At 41.9% G+C, this 22,791-nt stretch overlaps 2 protein-coding genes across 5 annotated transcripts in view; both read right to left on the bottom strand.

Annotated features, from left to right (window-relative positions):
- Positions 1-754: 754 nt before the first annotated feature.
- Positions 755-10,346, bottom strand: vdac2 (voltage-dependent anion channel 2). Its single transcript, XM_063191552.1, has 9 exons — positions 10,213-10,346; positions 8,664-8,735; positions 8,408-8,457; positions 7,624-7,776; positions 7,442-7,494; positions 5,184-5,411; positions 4,741-4,891; positions 3,953-4,010; positions 755-1,805 (listed from the first exon to the last, which is right to left on the bottom strand). The coding sequence occupies exons 2-9, from the start codon at positions 8,728-8,730 to the stop codon at positions 1,714-1,716; spliced, it is 852 nt and encodes a 283-aa protein (XP_063047622.1). The 5' UTR covers positions 8,731-8,735; positions 10,213-10,346; the 3' UTR covers positions 755-1,713.
- A 6,844-nt stretch (positions 10,347-17,190) lies between these two features.
- marchf8 (membrane-associated ring finger (C3HC4) 8) overlaps positions 17,191-22,791 on the bottom strand; it is a 99,676-nt gene continuing 94,075 nt past the window's right edge. For all 4 annotated transcript variants that reach the window (XM_063191685.1, XM_063191681.1, XM_063191683.1 and 1 more), the window contains 2 exons: positions 21,888-22,023; positions 17,191-17,925 (listed from right to left, as the gene is read on the bottom strand). In XM_063191685.1, the coding sequence (XP_063047755.1) occupies positions 17,621-17,925; positions 21,888-22,023 (441 nt within the window). In that variant the 3' untranslated portion in view covers positions 17,191-17,620. The remainder of the gene's footprint in view (positions 17,926-21,887; positions 22,024-22,791) is intronic.

Raw genomic sequence — 22,791 nt, 5'->3', positions numbered from 1 at the left:
CCCCATTGACATCATCATAAGACTACGCCCCCCTTAGTATCAAAACATTAAATGGACTAATGTCCAGCACAACTTAAGCACAAGCACAACTTACTGCCTACTAAGCACCGTCTCCTCTTAGCTGTATCCTTTTCTACACCCCCCTAGAGCTCCCCAACTCCCCATGGGGGTCTGTACAGCCCCTGTTGAGAAAAACTAGACTAGGCCATCACGTGTTTTGAATGCCCAATATAAAACTGACTTTACACAACTTGATAAGGCATGCGGTCAAAGGAAAGGAAGTGAATCTGGAGAAAGGATTTGCAACCAGGATGTTCTCCTGAGAAGTAATAAAAGGTTCAGTGTGTAGGATGGTGACTACAGTAGGTATTGAAACTGTGCTGCTCATTGCAGCCGTGTTGCCTATTCCCAAACTTAATATTTTCAAGAATACTTACAAAGAAAATAATGTTTACTGGTATAAGCAAAGGGCAGTAAGTTGTGCTGCTAAACATAAACAATGTCAGACATAGGGAATATGGCTTTTCATACATGAAAAGGTGGAGCTTCTCTGTCATAATGAATACTTTGAATATGATGGTGGTGGTTAACGTGTAAAAGGTAACATTTGTGAATAAATGTTTGGATATATAGTAGAGTAACATTTATTAATCCCGAAGGAAATTTAGGTATAATGAAAAAATATCACATACTGCAACTTTAACAATACCAGGACCTTTTTTACCCTGTACATCAATCACTACTTGAAAGTCTGTTTTGGAGTTCAAAGACTTTATTGAAAATGATACCATACATGAGGATCACTCCATGTATTTTGTGTAAGTGCCATCTCAAGGAGTCTGTGACAGGCTGTCAACAGACACGGTCAGAGGTTCATATCCAAAGGGAAAGAAACAAAACAATTTTGGCATCTCAGTTGCAGACCTTACCAAGTCGTCTGATCAACAAGGGGGTAAAAAAGGTAGTAAAATGGGGCGAGGTGTTAAATCAAATCGACAAAAGATGTCCCAACGTAATCCTTGCTCAAGAGACCTTCAGTTAAAGCCATCCCAGAAACTGCTCTGTTTTGGGGTAGACTTGCAGCACAGTTCAATCTCCCTTCAAAATCCCAATGGCTTACAAGAAAACATGACCATGAAGAAGCAAAACACTTCTCTCTGGTGAACATAGATTTGGAAAAAAAAAACTGTAGTGACCTTTTGGAGCGAAGCAAATAAATGAATCATTTGGACAACTTGGGAATATCAACTTACAACTGAATCAGCAGCGTACCTCATGATAGAATCACCACACCACCTCAGTAACATGTTGAAGATAACAAAAAGTTCAGTCCCTCCCACAGCAACATGTTAACGCCAAATCCAGAGGATTCAGAACGACTGCCATACAGTACATAGCCACCTTGAGGAGTGGTGTGGGAGATCTGCATTTCGCTTGTCATGGCAGTGGAGGAGGAGAGGTCTTTGTCACACACCCCAAATATCTTCAAAGCTAAAAACAAGAATTACACAGTACAACCATGACTCAGAAGAAAACACCAGCCACACTGAGATTATGGAGAATTATTATTCTTTTTTTGCGTTGTAGTGGTTTTCGTGGTCTTTGAACCCGTTTCCCTTCCAGAAATGCCCAGCTGGTTTTAGGTGGAAACCGACTTAAGGCCAAACTGTTCTGTTATTCCCTCGCCCCAAACGTTTACACGTAGATGTTGGTTTAAGCCTCGAGCTCAAGGCCCAAACCAAGCTTGTGGCCTCCAGCGTTGATGCTCTTTCCATCGACAAGAGCTGCAAGGGTGAGCTTCACACCTGTAGACAGACAACACAGATTGTTTAAAAATCTTTGTTCAAAAATACAGAAACTCAGTCATTCCAGGTGGGATTATCAAACTTTCCCAAAGTCATTTAGTTTAAGTCCTTTCACTCGGGGGCCATCTTGGCTACGCTTCAGGGTTACTATTTGGGATACTATTTCACGACATACGTTCTACTTCACGGTCTGTGAGATCAAACTGTGTTGCAACCCTATGCGAGTAGCTACTTGATGTGAACAGCATGTCATCAGCAACCGACCGGCTGAAGCAGATTCTCAGGGCATGTCGATTGACTTCGAGCAGTCGTAAAAGGTTGCGTCGAGATGATTGGATAAGTGACAGCGCAGCTCAGTAAGCAATTGGCTTTTGTTACCGGACAGGTGGGATATGTTCAAGCACGCGCCATATTAGCGTAGCGAATTGCACCCGTTCATTCATATGGGCGCTTTCTGAAGTGTTTCTTCTCTTTATTAGACCGTCTCTGGCTCTACCCACTCCACCCACTCAAATTTATCTGAAAAATATCCATGTGGTGGGTAATAGGCATAGATAATCTCTGTACTGTTCAGTGTTTATGGGGCATGGATACAGTAACTATAGAGGGGTGGGACTTCACAACCAAAAAGTACAGCAGACCAATTCTAATGATACGAGGTCAGATGGTTCTCATGAAGTTGATCCATGATCAGGCTGCTGAAAAGTCACTTCTATGGCAAAGTTGCTCTAGCCATAGGGCCTTCATTAGATACTGCATGTTTGGTACAGAAAACAATTGTGTTGGAGTGTTGAAGTTGAAGCATTGACCTCTATAGTACTGTATCATTGAGTTGAAGCTATAATAGCTGTAAAAAGTGGACCGACATCATTTTGAACCATATGGGTGAATGAGATGGCATATAAATTCAAGCGAGTCGAGGGAGGTTAGCGAATACTTTTGCACATCGCTCACTTCCTATCGTGTTGTCTTTTTGTACCAGCATACTGGAGTCTGTTAGTGCGATAAACGTGCACACCGTCATATGTACATAATGAAGCAGCCACTCATAATTTATTCGCCTGATCTCATAAAAGTAAGCTTCTGGTGTGACCCCGGTAACCAAGCACTTTTCCAACAGACCCATTTGTTTAGGCAAATTAATGGTTATTACACTTTATAAACATTAGTGGTGGTCTTCAATGAAAGATTATCAATGATTTTTTTCAACAGTTTTAGATTAGCAATAATCCAACTTGAGTTTGTGGGTTTGTGTTGTATTTAGAACAGCTTGGGGGGCGTTTTACAGCACTTGCAATCCAACATGATCTCCAAAAATTCTGTGCTCCTGGACACGGATGTTAAGGACACAAAATCCGTGTCCAGGAGCACGGATTTTGCCAAAATTCCGTGCTCCTGGACACGGAATTATTTTCCGTGATGGACACACAGAATTGCTCTCTCTATACTCCCACAGCTATATGTTTCCACAGTCTTGTGTTTTCTCAGGATTTTTCTAATTTCAAATATTTTTTTCTAAAAAAACATTTCTTACTGACAGGTTAAGGTTAGGGATTGTTTTGGTCTGGGCACAGCTAGTTTTCTTTCATTCATTACATGAATTTGATAGCCTAGCAACTAACTGGAAAAGGTATTTCTCAAAAATATGTCTTTAATGACAGGTTAAGGTTAGGGAATGTTTTGGTCAGGGCACAACTTAAATTGCTATAGCATTATTTTGTTTAGGATTAACATTTGGTATGTATTTTCTAATGATAGAGTTAACACAGTGCTGTGGTAATAGCCTATAGAAAGCACTTCCGTGTGCCCATCACGGAAAACAATTCCGTGTCCAGGAGCACGGAAAACAATTCCGTGTCCAGGAGCACGGAATTTAGGCAAAATCCGTGCTCCTGGACACGGATTTTGTGTCCCTAACATCCGTGTCCAGGAGCACAGATTTTTTGGAGATCAGGCTGTGCAATCCCTTAGCTTTTCTAAATCTAACACAACCCCACGGCCTCTCGTGTCTTATTAACTACGCATCTGCCATACATCTGAACCATTAGATCACTGCACAATAAATGTTTAAAAAGAAGTTGTAAGATGGGTCTCTAAGAGGACAGTCTGACACATTCTGAAAATATAGACAAAGAAGTAAGACAAACCTGGTCTTAGTGTCTGAGTGTAGCCAACACCAACAAGGCTGGTATTGTTCACTTTAGCCTGCAAAAAAACAAATACACAGTCAAATCCAAATATAAGGGGAAAGGCTTAAGTAATTACAACACCTCAGCCTGCCAACAGTCTCGATTTCAGTGTTTAGAGATGGGGCCAGCTGTTGAGAACCTTCCATCTTTTTAAAATGGCCAAATTATACAGAAATGGATCCCTCCAATTCAGACATCAGTTTTCTGACCTCTTGGGGGAAAAAAATCTGAGCTTTGCTTGCATCAACACTTTACAGTTATGTACATTAGATATTGTAATTACGTTTGAGAACATGCCAATGAGACGCCGTTTAATGCAGCAAAAATATCAGAATCAGAGGCACCCAATGAAGAAAAGTGACCATCTGAAAATGTGCATGAATGAACTGGGCGGAAGGCCAATTAATAAATCAAGACTGTTCTGTAACAAAAGTGTTTGTATAGTTAAGACCAGTGGCTTCCAAACTGGGGGTTGGGGAATCCACAGGTTAACAGCTGACATAATTCCATTAATTAGGAACAGAAAATCGAGCAACATTAATGGACAAAAAAGTGCCAAAGAATATGGCAGGAGGCGGGGTGGTGGTGACGAAAACATTCATAGGTCCAAACGAGATCCCCACATAAAACAGTTTGAGAACCACTGGTTTATACTATGATGATTGGGACAATACTGCAGAGGCAAAGTGAACCAAAACTGGTGAAGACTTTTGCTCTAATAATCATTACGGCCAGGCAAGACTTACATTAATGGAGGCATCCTTGTCCAACTGGTACTTGGCTGCGATGCCAAAGCGGGTGCTGTTGCTGCCAGCGGTCCAGGCCAGGTTGACAGCAGTCTCCAGCTTAGGGTTCACCTTCTGGTAGATGGAGCCGCCGAACTCTGAACCGTCATTACTGTAAAGGAGGGCGACAGACAGTGGAGTCTTGGGTGACTGGGGCGTTAATATGCACATCACAAGCAGAGGAAAAACAGCCAATCAAATTTCCACTCTTTCAGTGTTGAGTGATCTCCAATGAAGTAATCAACATTATTATTAATATTTTAGGACTATTATTACTGTTGTACGCGTGTGAATGTATGCGTGTATGTGTATTTGGAAAGCGCTTTGACACAACTTTGTTGTTCTGCTACTGCACTATATAAATACATGTTGTATTGTATTATGATTAAAAAAAAGAGTCTTACACGTTGGTGTGCAGCTGGAAATCACCAGTCTTGTAACCGACAGCAAAGTTGCTCTGGGTCATCTTGGACTTGGCTGTGTCGAAGGACATTTGGTAGCCGGCCAGCCAGCCCTCGTAGCCAACAACGGCGGCGCCGTGAATGGTGGGCCCAGCAAAATCGAAGTCAACGTCGCAGCCAAGGTTAACATATTCACGCTTGTAGGCTGTCTTGACTTTACCGCTCTTCTTCCTGTAATTGAGGTGGGGTGGGGGTTAATTTACATGCAGCAGTGTCAGCTCAAGCTACATCATTTTAATGTGCTCTCAAACGGACATTATTAAGACATTAGGACTCCACTCTGGCTGAGGTTCCCTTGAGGAGAGCATCCTGACTTTCAGTGGCTTAGCAATACAGACGGACAGAGTGACCTAAACAAGGGCTGAACCACTAGATACTACAATAGCTTGAGGCATACAAGGTCTTTCCTCTGGGGAGAGAAAAAGGCTTAGAGACTGGCCCAGTGATTCAGTGGATCAAATCATAGTCTCATTAAAGAGGCCATAATTTGTCTGCATTCACCCCACCCTGCCCACATAGACACACAACCCACATCAGCCTGCCATATACAGAAATATCAGTTAAAAAAACCCTTCTTATTATATGGTGTGACGTCATCGGTCGAATGCTCCATTCATTTCAACGGGGCTCCCCAACGTTCGCACGTCTGTTATTTTTCGATAACGGACGGGTTGGTCTATAACAGACCGCTGTCAATGGCAACAAGACTTTTCACTGCTAAAGCGACTTTTCAACAAGACTCTAATCAGCTGCTGTGATAGACAACACCTGTTGTCCTGGCTACCTAGCTGTTGCCTAGCGGTGTTCCACAACGGCACTGTTTTGTTTTGCGCAGCAACAATCTTTTGACATTAAAAACTATAATAGACTTAACATTAAATAGGCCTAAAGAAATGTCCCCGCCATGTGTGAATCATTTAAGTATATCCATATAATAAGCGGGTTAACTTTCGGCGAGTCGGTCGCTTTGTGGAATAGCAGCACTTCAGAGAGAACAAGACCCCTCCGCTCCGCGTCGGGGTCTAAAGATTCTCTCTGTCGTGCTGCTATTCCACGGTAGCGACCTTCTCGCCGAACGTTAACCCTTACTTAATTGTCTCAATTGCTGATTTTTTAAAACACAAGTCTTATGTGGGCATGCGTTACCGTCATCTACATCTTGCTTAACTGACTTCCTTACATAATTAGATGGTTTAGTCACTAACTCCTGTGGAAATCACAGGCCGTCACAAATCTGTTATGAGTGGTTTTCCTGGACGCTCTCCTTTCAGGAGGTTCACACCTTGCCCAGAGTAAAGAAAGTAGAGTTAAGTGACATTATTGATCCCAAAGGAAATGAAGTGTCCACACCTGCCCTCTTGAATACCATCTGGTGTCAACACGGAAATTCCCAGCTAGTGGAATCCATTTTACTGAATGCCACACCGCTCCCTTTAAACATGACACCACAATGTGTTGAACTGAACTGAACTGAACTGAACTGAACCAACTGAGCTATGGGGAAATGACGTGGGCACTGCGCTATATGGAACAGAGCAGAAGGTGATGCACTCCCTCCGCCACACTTGAGTTGTGACATGACCGGAATGGTCTGGTGCAGCACAGCAACACTTACACATGACCTTGAGGGACACCTCCCCTCCCTTCCTCTCCTCGAGCTCGGCATTGCGCCACAGCTCTGCTGCCATATGACACCGTATACAATAATAACCCGACAGGCTGGCAAACATGGGAGCTATACAGCAGGGCCTGCCTGCAACCACCCAACGTGATAGGTCATTTGAGAGGCCTGTCTGCGCTGATTCTCCGACCCCCCAACCCCCTCCCCCCGCCCCCAGTCCCCACCACTCACTCTCTCTCACAAACACACAAACATAGACCAACACACACACCCAGTCAGACAGAACTAGGGCATGCCTTGGTAGCATGATTTGTTGCTCATGGAAACTAAATGCTGTCCGGTAGACAGCGAACCAAAGAACAAACCTCATGCGTGGTTGCCTTTCATAAACAAAATGCCTTTCTATGACTGCAACGACAGATGACTTGCAAAAACAGGCCCTTGGTGAAAATACAGGTCAAAATATCCATTTATGCCTGTCTAAACATTATACAGACAAAATGTAAATCTCAATGCAGTCTTTCAATATATAACCAAGACTAACCGATGGCTACAGGTACTGAGATCAGTTGTCACATACCCTGTGTTTGGAGAGAAAGTGGTGTCGAAAGTCAACTTCAGACCTTTGGCAATCTAAAATTCAAAAAAAAAAAAAAAAAAAAAGCAATCACAAATAGAAGTCAGCAAGACATAGCTGTCAACAATACAGCAATATTGATTCACATATCAGAAATTCAATATCAATCCACTGGCAATGCCCACCTGGTCTTCGACTGTGATCTCTGTTCCTAACGTGTTGTCAGTGTTCCATTTCTCTGTGAAGGTCAGGCCGTACTCGGACTTCTTGTATTTGGTTTCCAGGCTGCCCGCCACTTTCCCAGTGTCTGTGTTGGAGGAGCCGGCAGTTTTGAACTCCTACAAGTGCACAAAAGGCAACAGGCAAAAACGGGGACATTTGTGAGTTTTTGACGTTAGTTTATTCAGTACACACAAAATCATGTGATTTCAATACAGTGTTTTGAAATATTGCGTAGGGCAAAAAATTTGTATTCTTGCATGGGTGGAAATGCATTGTGTCCAATCTAGATGCTGGTAGGCCACAGAATGCAAATAAGGAAATGCATAGGTGAACGACCACACACCAAAAAAAAAATGTTTCCCCTTGGTTTATCGACCAAAGACTTTCTGTGTGTGGATGTCTTATTTATTTTACCTATTTATTTGCTCTTTCATAGATATTGATATGTATACACTATGTACTGTGCAAAACTCATGCACAGTATCACAAACAGCTTTTGTCCTGTCTGCTGACAACGTAGTAAATGCGATCAAGGGTATGGTGCAAAATCTGATTGCCAATCTGACTGCTTTAGCTTGCAGTACCAGGCACTACCGAAACAGGGCACATAATAGACTACAACTGTGAAGCTACTTTCCCTTACACCCATGTGCCCTCACCTAATTCCAAACACTGGTTGCCAAACTCTGGGCAGACACAAGGTGGTGTAAATCACTCGAGCTTCACAGAACACAAACATGTTCTTACCACACCAGTAGCGGATTTTGTCTTGACATCAAGTTTCACCACTCCAAACCCTAGTAGAGATCAAAGGGGCATGATTACGAAACCTTTTCCAAATTCAAAGTCATGTTATATGGAGGTGGTCCATGAACAAATGTAGAGTAGAGCAGAGTTAATGTATTCATCTCAAAGGAAGTAACGGTGTCTAGCAGTTTACACATAACACAAGATGCTGATAACATACATTGCATGTATACATGTACATATTTTTGAAAATTACCATATCCTTTGTTGAAGACATCCTTGGCAGACTTTCCAAGGTCTCCATATGTTGGGGGGACTGCCATTCTGTCTGTGAACAACATTAGAATACTTAGTATCCATAAACAAGCAAGCAAAACAAACACCCCACACACACTTTGCTGTCAGACTGTTGCAATCTTCAGGATATACCCAGAAACAAGCATGCAAAATAAATATTATGGTTGGTATTTGCACTATTCGGAAAATCAACCTAACTCCTCCAAAATGAATCTAAAATCGCAACCCCCAGGTCGCAATCCACAAGACTGTCAAGTGTTTTGCCATTCTTCATAGGTATAGGCTAGCAGCTAGTTGATCTGCTTATCAGCCTATCAGCCGTGGGCACACTGGCATGCCATGATGCAGAGCCGAAAGAGCTTTGATAAGAGGAGGCCCCTACTGGCCTTCCTACGGTCTAATCGGACTTGACAAGAGGGCAACGCCAACAGTGGATCACACCGGGCTTAAAGTTGACTTGTGGAAAAAAGCCTGACAACCATCGTGGCTGGTACTAGTAGTAATTGAAAGGAGACCATGTGTGCAACTTAAGTAAAACCCAGTATAAAACACGATACAACGTACGACACATTAAAATCACATCTAGGGATTTTCAACTCGCAATAAGCAAGATTAAGTTTAAGTCTGAAGTCTGCGTCACCCCTGTTAATCCTTATAACAATGCTATTCCCAAAATTTCCCCCAAAACACTCCGACGCTTGCCACACTTTCACTTAGAGAGGAAACTAACTAGCCTAACAATAGTACTATATGGCAACAAATTGACAGGGCACCTAGACATCAAGTTTGCTGCATGTTAACCCACAGTGTAGCCACCAACTTTAGTTATGTATTCTCAGACACTACATGATTGATATTTAAAAAGGTTTTCATCATGAAAGATTTTTTATAATGCAATACTACTATCCACTGTTTTCCAGACATTTCACTTGTGGGTAAGACATGCCAGACGTAGTCTAATATCACTCGTCCAACACTTTGACTAACCATGCTTCCTAGTCGAGCGTAATTAAAGGCTAACAAGCCCATAACTACTAGCCAGGTTCACCCAACCAACCCATGCAGTCTACCACGAATCAGCTGGTGATGACTGAACCCGTAAACATATACCATGGCTATTGGAGGACGATTACAATTTCTTTTCTGAAAAGCTATGGTCACTTAGCAACCTTAGCATATTGTGCTATTTAGACATAGCACCCAACCCCTTGCACGTGTAACAATGTGTCAACAGAAAAGTCAATTAGGAAACTTTGCAGGCCTCCCAAACTACAAAACATATACATTGTGTACCTAAACTAAAAATATGGACCAGAATCTACCTGCAAGCGCTGGCAACAAAATATTACAGGCGGCTCGTACTTCGCCGGAGAGGAGAAACTGAAACTTGTTAGCTGGCTTGCTAGCTGTTGCAGACCTGAGTTGGTCACGTTGTAATCTGTTGTAATTTCCTAAATACGAACACTTGCAATTAGTTTGGAGGCAGTCGAATTTGAAATATGTCTTACCGGTATGAAGGTGAAGCTAGCGGTACGAAGCGAGGAAATTTTAGAGGGATATTACTTTGTGTTGTGACAACCGCAACCGCTTGGTGAACTTCACCGGTTGGAGGGCGAACTGAAGGAGACTGAAATGTAATGGAAATTCTGACCTATCAGATTCTAAATCCAAAGGACCCACGTTTTTAGTTGCCTAACGAATGCCTGACTATAAACATTCTGAAAAGTATTATTATTATTTTTTTTAAGAATATCTAAGGATATGAGGTAGCCTACATGAAAATAATAAGCTTACAATTTGCTTTCGCAATATGAATGTATGAATTGATTGCAAGCTATATTTAAGGTTGATTCAATCTATGAGGCCTACTTTCACTATGCATCTAATTCTATACTGTAGCAATTGTGACTCAAAGTGCTTGAGAAAGAAGAATAGGAAGGGGAAAATATAGAAGGCCTATTATGTAAAGAGACTGTAGAAGCTAAAAAAGATTACAGCTCATAACCCTAATCAAAGGCAGATTGAAATAATACCGTTTTCAATTTAAAAACACTACTCAATATGTAATATTAGGCCTAAATTCTGCATTATTATTTATTGTGCAAATATCCCTTGCAAGTTAATGGTACAATTATTGCCCTTTTTGTGAAATCTGACGCTTGTGAGTGAGACACATGGGCTAGCAACTTAAATATATGTTGTTTTCTCATTTGAACTGGAATTAAAACACTGAAAATTGATATGGCCCTACACCGGGTTTGACAGTTTTGAACACACCAATCAGGTGTCCTTGAAATCCAATGTAAAAGTAGCCTACAAAACTGTCACATTCATGACACTCTCACTAAGTGTGCTTCATAACAGATAGGTCTTCTGTGACATGGATGGAAAGGAGCATTGATTGCTGTGGAGGCACAGTAGTTTAAGCTGCATTCAGAGAAGGATTAGACTGAATTGAACTCACAACTCATGATACCTGTGGCCCTCAATCCTCTCCAGTTTTTGGCCTGCATTTTCATGCCAGGTGTGTGTGTGTGTGTGTGTGTGTGTGTGTGTGTGTGTGTGTGTGTGTGTGTGTGTGTGTGTGTGTGTGTGTGTGTGTGTGTGTGTGTGTGTGTGTGTGTGTGTGTGTGTGAATGGGGGAGGTACTGTAAGTTGCTAGGCCTCAAAACGCACTGGTAGATGTCATCTCACTTGTTCGGTTGTTTGCTGGAATAGATTTTTTTATTTTAAAAAAAAATATATATAAATATATATATATATACGTATTTGGCAGGTGAGCGGGGAGAGAGAGACGGGGAAGGGTTGTCAAAAGACCAGAGCCGGAATCGAACCCGGGTCAGCCACATAACAGACGAGTGCCCTATCGTTAACACCACGGCAGGGCCTGCTTTTGATCATGCAATAGGACAATAACCCAGGACAATCCCTTTTACTGCACTGTGTGTGTGTGTGTGTGTGTGTGTGTGTGTGTGTGTGTGTGTGTGTGTGTGTGTGTGTGTGTGTGTGTGTGTGTGTGTGTGTGTGTGTGTGTGAGAGAGAGAGAGAGAGAGAGAGAGCAAGTGAACAACCGAACAACCGAAGTGAACAACCGAACAAGTGAGATGACATCTACCAGTGCGTTTTGAGGACTAACCTCCCCCATACACACACACACACACACACACACACACACACACACACACACACACACACACACACACACACACACACACACACACACACACACACGAAAATGCAGGCCAAAAACTAGAGCAAGAGAGCGAGCGTGTATGTTAACTGATGTAAGGCTTTTTGCTATACTCAGATTTTACTACTGTATATGTTTACTGAAATGTGCAATAATGTGCATGAGGTCTTTCTTTACAGTATGTCTTGTATGTAAGCTGTCAGACAACTTACTGTCCCTCTGGATTAATAAAAGTACTCTACTCTACTCTATATGAGTGCTGGCAGGTAACTTCCCATTTAGATTTTTCCTGCTGTAAGGAATTGAAGAGTCTGCAAAAGTTATAGGCTGATGTATGCATATAGGGACAGGGAAGCCCGGGGGGTAGACAAAGGGCTCAGTTGTCCCGGGCCCAGGGCAGGGAGAGGAGGGGCCCAGAACTGGGATGTCATTACATTGTATGCTAGTAATATGCTAAGACTCGCTATATATGTGAATATTGTCATTTATTAGGTCGATAATGGTGTTGTCGCACATTGGAAGTGAACTTGACTGAGGGATGGTGAGATTTCACGTCAGTATTGGAGAAAAGCAGCGGAGATAAAAGATGGATGTTGGAGTCATTTGAAAGTCAATGGATTGATTATTGCCTTATATTTCCATTGAATTCGTAGCATTACTTTTTCCTCTCTGTGACATTGACTTCATTACCTCCACCAAGGAAGTAATGTTTTCGGTCGCGTTGGTTTGTCTGTCTGTCTGTTTGTCAGCAGCATATAACTCAAAAACTGATCAACGGATTTGGACGAAACTTTGTGGGTTTGTTGATAATGACCCAAGGAACAAGTGGAATTTTGGTGGTGATCCGGATCACGTACCGGAGCCAGGACTTTTTTAAAAAAGATTCTGTCAGTAGGATAACTCAAAAACGAATCAACTGATTTGGACGAAACTTTGTGGAGTTTATAGTAATGACCCAAGGAACAAGTGATTAAATTCTGGTGGTGATCCAGATCACGAACCAGAACCAGGACTTTTCAAAAGATTCTTCACCATCTAAACGCCCCCTAGTGACCAGAAATTGAATTGCGGGGACTCCACATGTAACATAGTCAATTGTATCAAGCAGCTTCCTTGGCGGAGGTCTGCGCTCTCTGAGTGCTTCTAGTTTATAAGTGTTTTACGTTCATTATGTCCTCTTGTTAAATCTAGTCTTTAGACTCAAATTCTGTAAAGTTAGTTTAGTCATTCATTTTCTTTTGTTTCAGGAATGTAAAGGTTTCTTTTTCCCTGATGGAAGTTACACCTTCAAAACATCAGGTGAAGGAAAAGAAAAAATACATGTGTTTAACTAATGACTAGACTGCCTTTATAGAATCTGATCCCTCTCTCTTCCCTCTCTTATTTTGCGGGGTTTTAAGAAAAGAAAAAAAAAACATCCAGAGAGATCAGATCTGGCCTTATAAAGTTAACTCTGCCATGCATTGTTTCTACACAGGAAATGTTACTAATCAACTCATCTGTTTGTATACTGATCAATCATTCAGCTGAGTCGGACAGGAAATGGTTGTGGCAAACATGTTACATTCTAATGTCATTCATACAGTAGTTGCAATGAGAGATGGGGAGTAGCCTACAGTTTATCTGTGCCTATATCACTACTCTACCAAGATGAAGAAATTTGATGCCAGGGTAAAATGACTATAAAGGTCACAGGCATACCGTATCACCTGAATAATCCTGGCTCACACAAGCCCTGCTGTATGCCCTGCTTTCATCACAAGGTCATACTTCCCACCCGCTGTGATTGGAATGGGGAATTGATTTTGTGGCTTAGTCACAGCACAAACGTGGTCACTGGTTAGCCCAGAAGCAATACAGGCCCACAAACACATATTAATCATAGCCATCCACAAAAATGCATTTTAAGTTTTTTTTTCCCCCTTTCAATATAGTCAGTCTGGTAACGAAAAGTGCTGGAACAAGGCCTCGTGGATTACAGGTGCTGATTTCATCAAAACTTTGTTGTCTGTCAAATCCATTTGATTACAGCTCAACCATAAATCATATGCAATCGTTATGCAACTGTGCTTTTGACTAACACAGTGACAAAAATTGGTTGGAGAAGTACTTGTATAACTTGTATAACTCAAATATCAGTAGTAACCATAGGATTTAAGAGAAGCAGCCGAAAGAATAAATAACACACTGTAAAGTTGACAAGAATTTATAAAGTTCACTTCATTTTATTTAATTTTTTTCCATACTATATATTTTGCTCAAATATAGGAAATTAAAATGAAAGCACATCAATATTTAATCTTTTCTTTTTAAAACAAAACAAAAAAAAGTTACTACGAAAAAGTAATTTCACAGAGTAAGAAATAAAATGGGTGGGGGTGGGGGGTGGGCAAACAGTCCTGTTGTCAACTCTGAAATGGAGTCAGTAGTATAAAGCACTGCAGTTTTTAATGCAAGTAACACTCATTATCAGGCCCGCCAAACAGAGTCAGTTGTCCCGGGCCAGGGAAAGTGGGGCCCCAAAGCTCGGTTCCCATTACATTGTATGTATTGAGAGGGGGGCCTTTCAGAATATTGTTGTCCCGGGCCCAGTCAAAGCTGTCAGTGGCCCTGCTCATTTTCGTGTGTGTCCTTCAGAGTCTCATGGTCTGATGCTGCTGACAGAGGAAACTGCAATTCATAAAGACTCCACTTTTGACAAAACCTGTCAATGTAAGGTACTACACTGTTGACACAAAAGATGTCATTTTTTATACAGAGCAAAGCATGACATACATACATACATACGTACATACACACGTGATGGAATGCAGTAATCAACACTTTCCTGCTGGCATGAATGATCATGGTTACATCACAAAGCTTCCGTTTTTTGATGTGTCAGTCTAGTCATTGGTCGTGTTAACAAGTACTATTTGTTTTTGTCTTTTCATTTTTTAAAAAGAATACCACAGATTAAACCAAGGCATCGCTACAAGAAGGGTGTTTAGGAGCCAGCTCCTATTTGAGTTATGTTTGAATGGATACAGATGATTTCTATAGACCTAACAAACACACCCTGCCAGTGTGTTGAATACAGATCAAATGCTTGAGAGGGACTGCCATGTGACTTGCTTAAATCATTGCTGGGCAATAATAATAAATATCAATATCTTAATCAATGTGAACCGTTCTGACTGTTGTCTCAAAGGGCAAATGTATGCATTTGTATAGACAGCTCTGTTCAAAGGGAACAAAGTGGCTTCCCTGTTGAATATCTAAAATATGAGATATGAGAAACTCATTAAAAAAAACAAATATTAAAGGGACTCGTAACCCTTGATGTCACTGGGTAAAACTAGGGGAACTGAATAAGTCAGTTAGATAGTTTGGGTTGCTGTTCTATTCTATTCCACTGGGGGGCAGACCTCACCCATTCAAAGATAGAAGTCAGCCTTCATCACTGATCAGAGAAACTGCTACCGATTGATCAACAGTCCAGCTTTATTCATTCTCTTCATTCAATTTAAAACTGTATTATTTTACTGTACCCTGTACACATATATATCAATTTGAAAAAAGAATGCAAGTGGGAAAGCTCTCAAACCCAATACAGGCAGCAGCGCAATGTATTGTAACTGAAAACCACGAAAGAATCAACAGTGTAAGCCCCAGTTTTAAATAAGCGGAGAGAAATACACAGTACCCTCAGTGCTGCAGAAGCCAACAGTTGCTTGGCATTTCTAAGAATTACAGTGTAAACAAACCTTATCCCTTCATACAACGCACACAAAGCACAGCCTCAAGAATGTTCTAAACCAGTCCTCCAATTTTTTTAATGCTTAAATCCATTTTTAAACCATATTATTTTACCTTCAGCTTCCTTTAGCAAGATAGTAGGCCTACACACAATGGGAGTGTGATCAAGGTTCAACAAAGACGCTTTTGCACACCTCTGTAGTTGGGCAGGTGCGTAGGATGTTATCCCAGCGGGGTTGTCAATCAAGTGCAACTGTCCATTCCACCAACAAACTTTAATACAACGTTTCGGTCATCCGACCTTCTTCAGGTAAAGTTAAAGTTTGTTGGTGGAATGGACAGTATGATCAAGGTAAAATACTTTTCAAACTGACTACCATTCAAGCACTAATAATAGCCGAATATAATGTAGGCTACTTCAATAGCTATTGGGGACTTACATATTACTGAAACATTCTATGCCATCATGGCATTTAGTCTTCAATTCCAAGTTAATTTTGTTAGATGGCAGGGGAGTTGATCTCTTAACCTGGCTGCTGCCAGACGAATATGCTTCCACATAGCTACACACACAGAGGTCCAGAGCCAGGTTAGATCTCTTTCTCAATACTTTCAATTTATGGTGAGGTAACAAATCAGAAAATCTTGTCGCAGACAGTTTTTTTTTCCATAATAAATTCATCCTCTGCTCTCCAGGGGTGCGTTTCTCGAAAGCGTAGCCAGTTAGCAACTTCTGTAGTTGCCAATGGGAAATTGTTTTGCAAACAACAAAGTAGCTAATGTAGTTAGCAACTATGCTTTCTAGAACTGCACCCCTGAAAAGATGAAATTAGAACTCGAAGATGGGCTGGTGTTTACAGTGAAGATCTTCTGACCTCGGCAACTAGTAGAAAAATCATATAAAATAGTTACATTCTCCTGACTTTGTCCCCACCTCACTGTAAGGTGCAAATCAAAGTGAAAAAAAAAATCATGACAAGCAAAGCGAGTGGCTTTAAAAATCAGTTGCTTTAAAATTATTTCCCCTATTTTTTTTACAAAGAAAAAAGCCTAGATGATCATTAAAGTGATCTCTGTTTCCCTCATTGCATTTTCATTTCCATTTTTTTCATCCAAAGAGTGTATAGGTCAGGATTACAAATGTATGTATTATAAAATGTGATTTCTACTGAAAACTTCAAGTTTGCCTTTTCTTTTTTCTATTATCACACATACAATAATAATATAAAGGAATTTCGTTCATATTAAAACAGGGGAACCTGGATATCAGGAAATTAAAAAGTGCTTGAATGCATTGTTATAGACTCCATCACAATCAGCGCAAAATACACGCACATGCACACACACTCACACATACACACACACACATATATATAACCCAGTCACACAGACACACAACTGCAGCGGTGCTTAAGACCCAATGTTGAGATCACACACATGCGCATGCACGCACGCACGCACGCACGCACACACACACACACACACACACACACACACACACACACACACACACACACACACACACACACACACACACACACACACACACACACACACACACACACACACACACACACACACACACACACACACACTCGGAGTGGCAAACACCAGGTTCTGTACAACAGCAGTACAATGGCAGTAGTCGGAATGTTCCATGATCTGGTGCACACACTGATTTTTTTCTTCTTTTTAAAATGATTAGCCACCAACTTGCAGGAACAAAAACAAACAAACAAACAAACAAACAATCCAACCGACAAAAAGGGGTAAATAATATTAAAACAGCAGGGAGATTTTCATCCTGTCCTCGTAGTTTTTTCCCCCGCTCCAGTAAAAGTCTTGTGCTCTCTGTGGCCGAGACTCGCACATAGCCAGCCACCGTTGGAGCAGGTTCCGTGGGGGTCCGGGGTCAGGGATTATAAGGTTTGACGGGGGGTGGGAAAGGGGTAGGATGGGGCAGATTGGGGGAGTCAACGTGGGAGGTGTCACACATGGAGGATCTCCATGCTGTAATCCTCCGTCTCCGTGTACTGCGAAGAGTTTGTGTCCGACTGTGCGGGCGCCAGGGCCTCCTTGTTGTCCATGCTGGGCTCCATGAGCGGCGGCTTCTCGAAGTTCAACTTTTTACACGTCTCGGGCCGGTTCTGCACGTATATGACGCGGTTGTAGGCCTTTAGTCTCCGCCACAGCTGGATGTAGACTTTGCACTGCACGTACATGAAGACCAGTCCCCCAGTGAAACCTATAGCCACCACCACCAGCTTCGTCCAGAAGGGCCATTCCAGTATCCCTGTGGGGGGGCACATGAGGAGACGTCAGATATTTTCACATTTTCTTTTTCTTGTACCACAAAACCCTGGGATTCAAAAGGCATAAACAAAAAGTTCTAAACAGAGGATAGGAAGTATAATCATAAAATGTAATACCCTGTATTATAAGCCAAAAAAGTATTACATTTTATATCATGTATATGCATATACGTATAGAGGTATGCACAGAAAAGGGGTGTACCGAGTTACATTTCAGAATCCCACGTATTCTGTTGAATCAGTCGATGTTTTTGGTGAAATTAAATTACTGCTATAAACCACGATCATTAGAATGGAAACATCTAAGACTACTGTAAGCATGAGGAGTGATGGTGACGTGTTGTTAGCTCTTCAACAGAATACCTGGCGACGAACATCTTGCTGCCTGTCACTCTGGGCTGGGTTGAGGATTCTGAGATGTAACATGCAGTATATGATATATACATGGCCAATTCACAGCTAAGGGCTAATACCAAACATACAGGAGCAGTAATGGCGTCTAAAGCTCAGACTGGGTGCCAAATGAAAATTAGGAAAAATGAAAACCAGCTTTTTGCTCAGCATAAAGAAATATTATGTCCAGCGTATCTGCAGCAGTCTCTCACTGGGAACAGACATTCATAAGAATATATACAACAACTTCTTCTGAACCGTCAAAATGAGGACAATTTGTAATCCACATGAATGGCTTTTGAAGAAAAGAAAAACATATCAGTGAACTGAGCCAGACTTCAAATCTAGAACTTATATGTACAAGTCTCATGGTCTCCCGTCCTTCAGACAGAAATATAACTGACGTTATATCTCAGCTTTGATGCCTACTGTACGTGTACATGTGAGCTAGTTGCCAAAAGCACAACTACTCTAAACTACGCAATTGTCTGATTGATCAACCACAGCTCCGTGGCCTCTTACTGCAGATGGGGTCACCGATGGGGCCTATTCACTATTTGCTGAAAATACTCAACTACATCATAACAACATTGATATGACAGTACCTACAGCCTTAATGGATTAAGACATAGCCATTACAATTTTGGCAACAGTAAGGTTATAACATGGGCTCTGCGCTAAAGGGGTTAACAATGAACGTTAATACTGTACTGCTTTTGGAGGCTCCATAGGTAAGCCCAGGGTGCAGCTTAATTCTCCCTGGAGAAGGTGCGAGGACGGGGGCATTGGTGAGGCACAGAGAAGTACAATTAGTGTATGTTTGTGTGGACTGCAAGACAGGGTTAGCTGGCGGCTAGCTGCTCCACTGTTCTACCTTGGGAAGCAGGACTTAAGAAGAAGAAGAAGAAGGGACACACCGTCTGAGCCAATTCAGCCAGGAAGGGAGAGAGAGAGAGAGAGAGAGAGAGAGAGAGAGAGAGAGAGAGAGAGAGAGAGAGAGAGAGAGAGAGAGAGAGAGAGAGAGAGAGAGAGAGAGAGAGAGAGCCATGTGAGGGAATCGTACTCGCTCTTCTGTCACTGGGATAACTGGGGGCCACCATTAGCCACTGCTGCCCCCCAATTCCAGTAAAAACTGTGATTTGATATTCTGAAGGCGATCATGCATTGCACCGTGTGACAGAGGGTGCTCTGCCAGTGATTGACAAGCTGTTAGGGTTAGACCTCATTTCACAGCGACCCCCTAGTCCTGACAATTTTTTTTTTTCTTTTCGAAAATGACTTTCGCCTGCCTACTATGCTATAGTGATAATACCTTTGGGGCTAAAAAAAAAATGGAGCGACTGCTGGGGAGGATGTGAGAATACAGTACAGTATAGGGGAGAAACAGAGTGTCGTCGGGGGAAGGGAAGGGTTGTGGATGCTGGGGCCAGCATGATTGGCTCGTCGGGTCAGAAATGATGGATGAAGCGACCAGATCATTTCTACCGTCTGGCGGGAAGGGGAGTTGCAGGGAGGCAGGCGAGACAGGAAGTTGGGGGGGAGGCAGGGCGGGGGTGTTGGGGGAAGGGCAATCATGTTGAATATAAAAGATACATAGAGCACAGTGGCAGGTTTGCCAGAAATCAATTACAAATGACATATTGAAGATTCAGATGTTTGGGTTTTTTTTACCTGGTATTCTCCCGGCTGCATGGTTAGAGAGAGTTGGGGTATACTGCGTTACTATATATACGGCTAGGAGGCTACTGAACTAGCAAAGCTGGGGTGAGCAGAGAGAGGGTCTATACACCTCTGCAGACATTAGCATCTAGTAGAAAACTCCAAGGCACGACCAGTGCAACTGTGGTTGGTGCAACAGTGTGTATAGTAGCGCATAACCTTGAGACATTAAAGGGACAGTTTGGTCAATTTCAACATGCAGTTGTAATGCTCACACTACCCTGGACTTGTCAGTGCCTGAGATTTTTTTTTTCTTCTTCTTCAGCCGTTTCCGAGATCCTGGTCATTGTAATGGGGGCAGCTCTTTGTTTACATTTCAAAAAAAACATTTTTATTTATTCCCAAAAACATCCAAAAGGTTATAAAACATCAGCAGACAACTAGCAGAAAGCAGTACCTTTTGGGAAAATATTTGGAGTTGGCCTATGTTTCATTTTTAAAAAATGTAAACAAACGCTGCCCCCATTAGAATTGCTCATATCTCGGAAAGGGCTGAGCCGAAAAATGTGGCATCACCAGGTACTGACAAGTCAAGGGTAGCGTGAGCAATACAACTGCATGTTGAAATTGACCAAACTGTCCCTTTAATGTTAAGTATTGGCTTCTTTTAGTGGAAACATGGTGGCACACTGGGGGGAAAAAATAACATGCCAAAAATACCCGGCTTCTTCTCAGCAAGAGCTGCAAAATGTTATGGAAATGAACAACATACAGTACGCACAAAAAATATAAAGATGTAAAACGATTAATAAAACAAACAAACAAAAAAACTAAATCAAGCCTTTGACACGGCACACATCTCCACATGTGTCATCAATGTACGTTTTCAAACAAATATCAACTGTTCTGTGAAGTCATTTACAAGGCAAACAGAGATGCAATAACGCCATCGGTATCATCCCGCACCCATACTCCACCCAAAACCCCAGAGGAACAAGGTGAGGAGAGGAATATTTAGGAGCGGTATACACACATGCATTATACGCCCACTGTAACCAAGTCCTAATTTTACATGAAAATTGAAGCAGCTGCTTTTAACATAACACTATTACGCCCGTAGAGACACAACGACGCCTCCATTTCAACACAAACACCACCTCCAGTCTTGCCCTTGTCTGCATTTGGAGGCGTCTGGTGTAAACGACAGACTAATTGAAGAAATAGCGGAGTGTCAATCATCATATAGACATAAGGGGGTAGCAGCTGAAACATCTCCCCCCAGGGGAAAACGCATATAAACGTTGTTCACACAGGCATGTTTAAACCAACACCATGTACTTCCCTCTTCACGACGTCTCATTCTTTAAGACCAACGGCACAAATTGGAATTGCCCCAATCATTGATTTTAACATTTTTAACCTTTTTGCTTTCTTTGCTTTTCAGAGTGAGGAGTCCGCACACTTAGAAGAATCCTTTTTGTTGTGTTTTATTTTTTCATGGCAGGATAACGTTTTGACTTCAACAATTTTCTTCAGATTCTCCGGCAGATTCTTTGCTTTTCACAAATGATCTATCCCTTGTAGTCTCATGACTCACTGTTTTGCTGGAAAAACTCAGTCACAACACAACAGTGTTGTGACCATTGTAAGTAACCAATTAACACTTGGTCATTCACCATTTTGGCAACAACAAGCTTGTACCAGAGACTCAGAGGCATGAGAAGTTCAACAGCTAACACTGTGATATACCTCGAGCACTGGTCTGTGCCTGGGAAGCATTTGGGAAGAACCCGGAAAGGTTACTGGCAGCGGGGAGAGGGAGAGGAAGACTAACCTAACCTAACCAGCGTTTGATTGGATTGGATGGGTTTGGGGACACATCACAACTCACCATGTTTGATCTCCTCGGCCGTCCGGTCGATGAGCACGTAGAGCGACCAGACCACACAGGTGATGGCGATGACGTGGAACGTGACCGAGCACATGATCTTCCTCCGCTCGCTCGCCGTCATCTGCAGCTTCTCCCACTGATAGGGATGCAAACACACACACGCGCACGCACACACACATACACACACACACAGCAAAGTGAAATATACAAACTAATCCAATGAAAGTCACACAACATACTCAAATTTGTCCTCAAATTTGTACTAAAAATCCACCTTGGGTAATTACATGGGTGTATTTTTCCGAGAGTTTAGTGTAGAGTAGAGTGGAGTAGAGTAACTTAACTGATCCCCTGGGGGAAATGAAGGTCAAGTAGTTTACACATAATTCACATAATCCCCAAACATTTCAAGACACACACATACCGTGTACACCACAGGCATTAAGACAGGTAAAAAAATCACAGGGGGAAAAAGACCCTTCAGCAAACATATTCTTGGAGGTAGACAAAAATATTAATATGAACAAGAAACCATCAGTTTTGACTAGTAATAAGTCTGTGATGTGAACAATAGAAGTAAAAAAGAAATTCATTTATTGATTAACCAGAGAACTCAGAGTAAAAAGGTAAATCTACAAATACATTTTTCCCGACTTTCCATGCAAAACAAAGCCATACTGTAGATAGATTAATTTGTCTCTCAGAGCAGGTTAACTCAGGCCTATCACCTACTGTAAATTAAAACACCCTACTGGTCCCCATAGTTCAGCAGGTTAATGCGCAGTGCTTTTGTTCACTTCAAAATAAACATCTGCATAATTCAATGCTAATATTGGTGCAGCACAGATATAGATATAGATACAGATACAGATACAGATACAGATACAGATACAGATACAGATAC

This window comes from Engraulis encrasicolus, chromosome 24, assembly GCF_034702125.1.
Source record: "Engraulis encrasicolus isolate BLACKSEA-1 chromosome 24, IST_EnEncr_1.0, whole genome shotgun sequence".
Taxonomy (NCBI): Eukaryota; Metazoa; Chordata; class Actinopteri; order Clupeiformes; family Engraulidae; genus Engraulis; species Engraulis encrasicolus.
Note: the sequence above shows the minus strand (reverse complement) of the source record. Positions and strands in the feature narration are given on the sequence as shown.

What these genes read in the sequence shown, in the direction of transcription:
- vdac2 (XM_063191552.1), bottom strand. Translation starts at nt 8,730, where the DNA reads ATGGCAGTCCCCCCAACATATGGAGACCTTGGAAAGTCTGCCAAGGAT. An exon ending in TGTCTTCAACAAAGGATATG is followed by an intron (nt 8,458 to 8,663) that starts GTAATTTTCAAA and finishes GATCTCTACTAG; the next exon opens with GGTTTGGAGTGGTGAAACTT. An exon ending in ACAAGGATGCCTCCATTAAT is followed by an intron (nt 4,011 to 4,740) that starts GTAAGTCTTGCC and finishes GTTTTTTTGCAG; the next exon opens with GCTAAAGTGAACAATACCAG.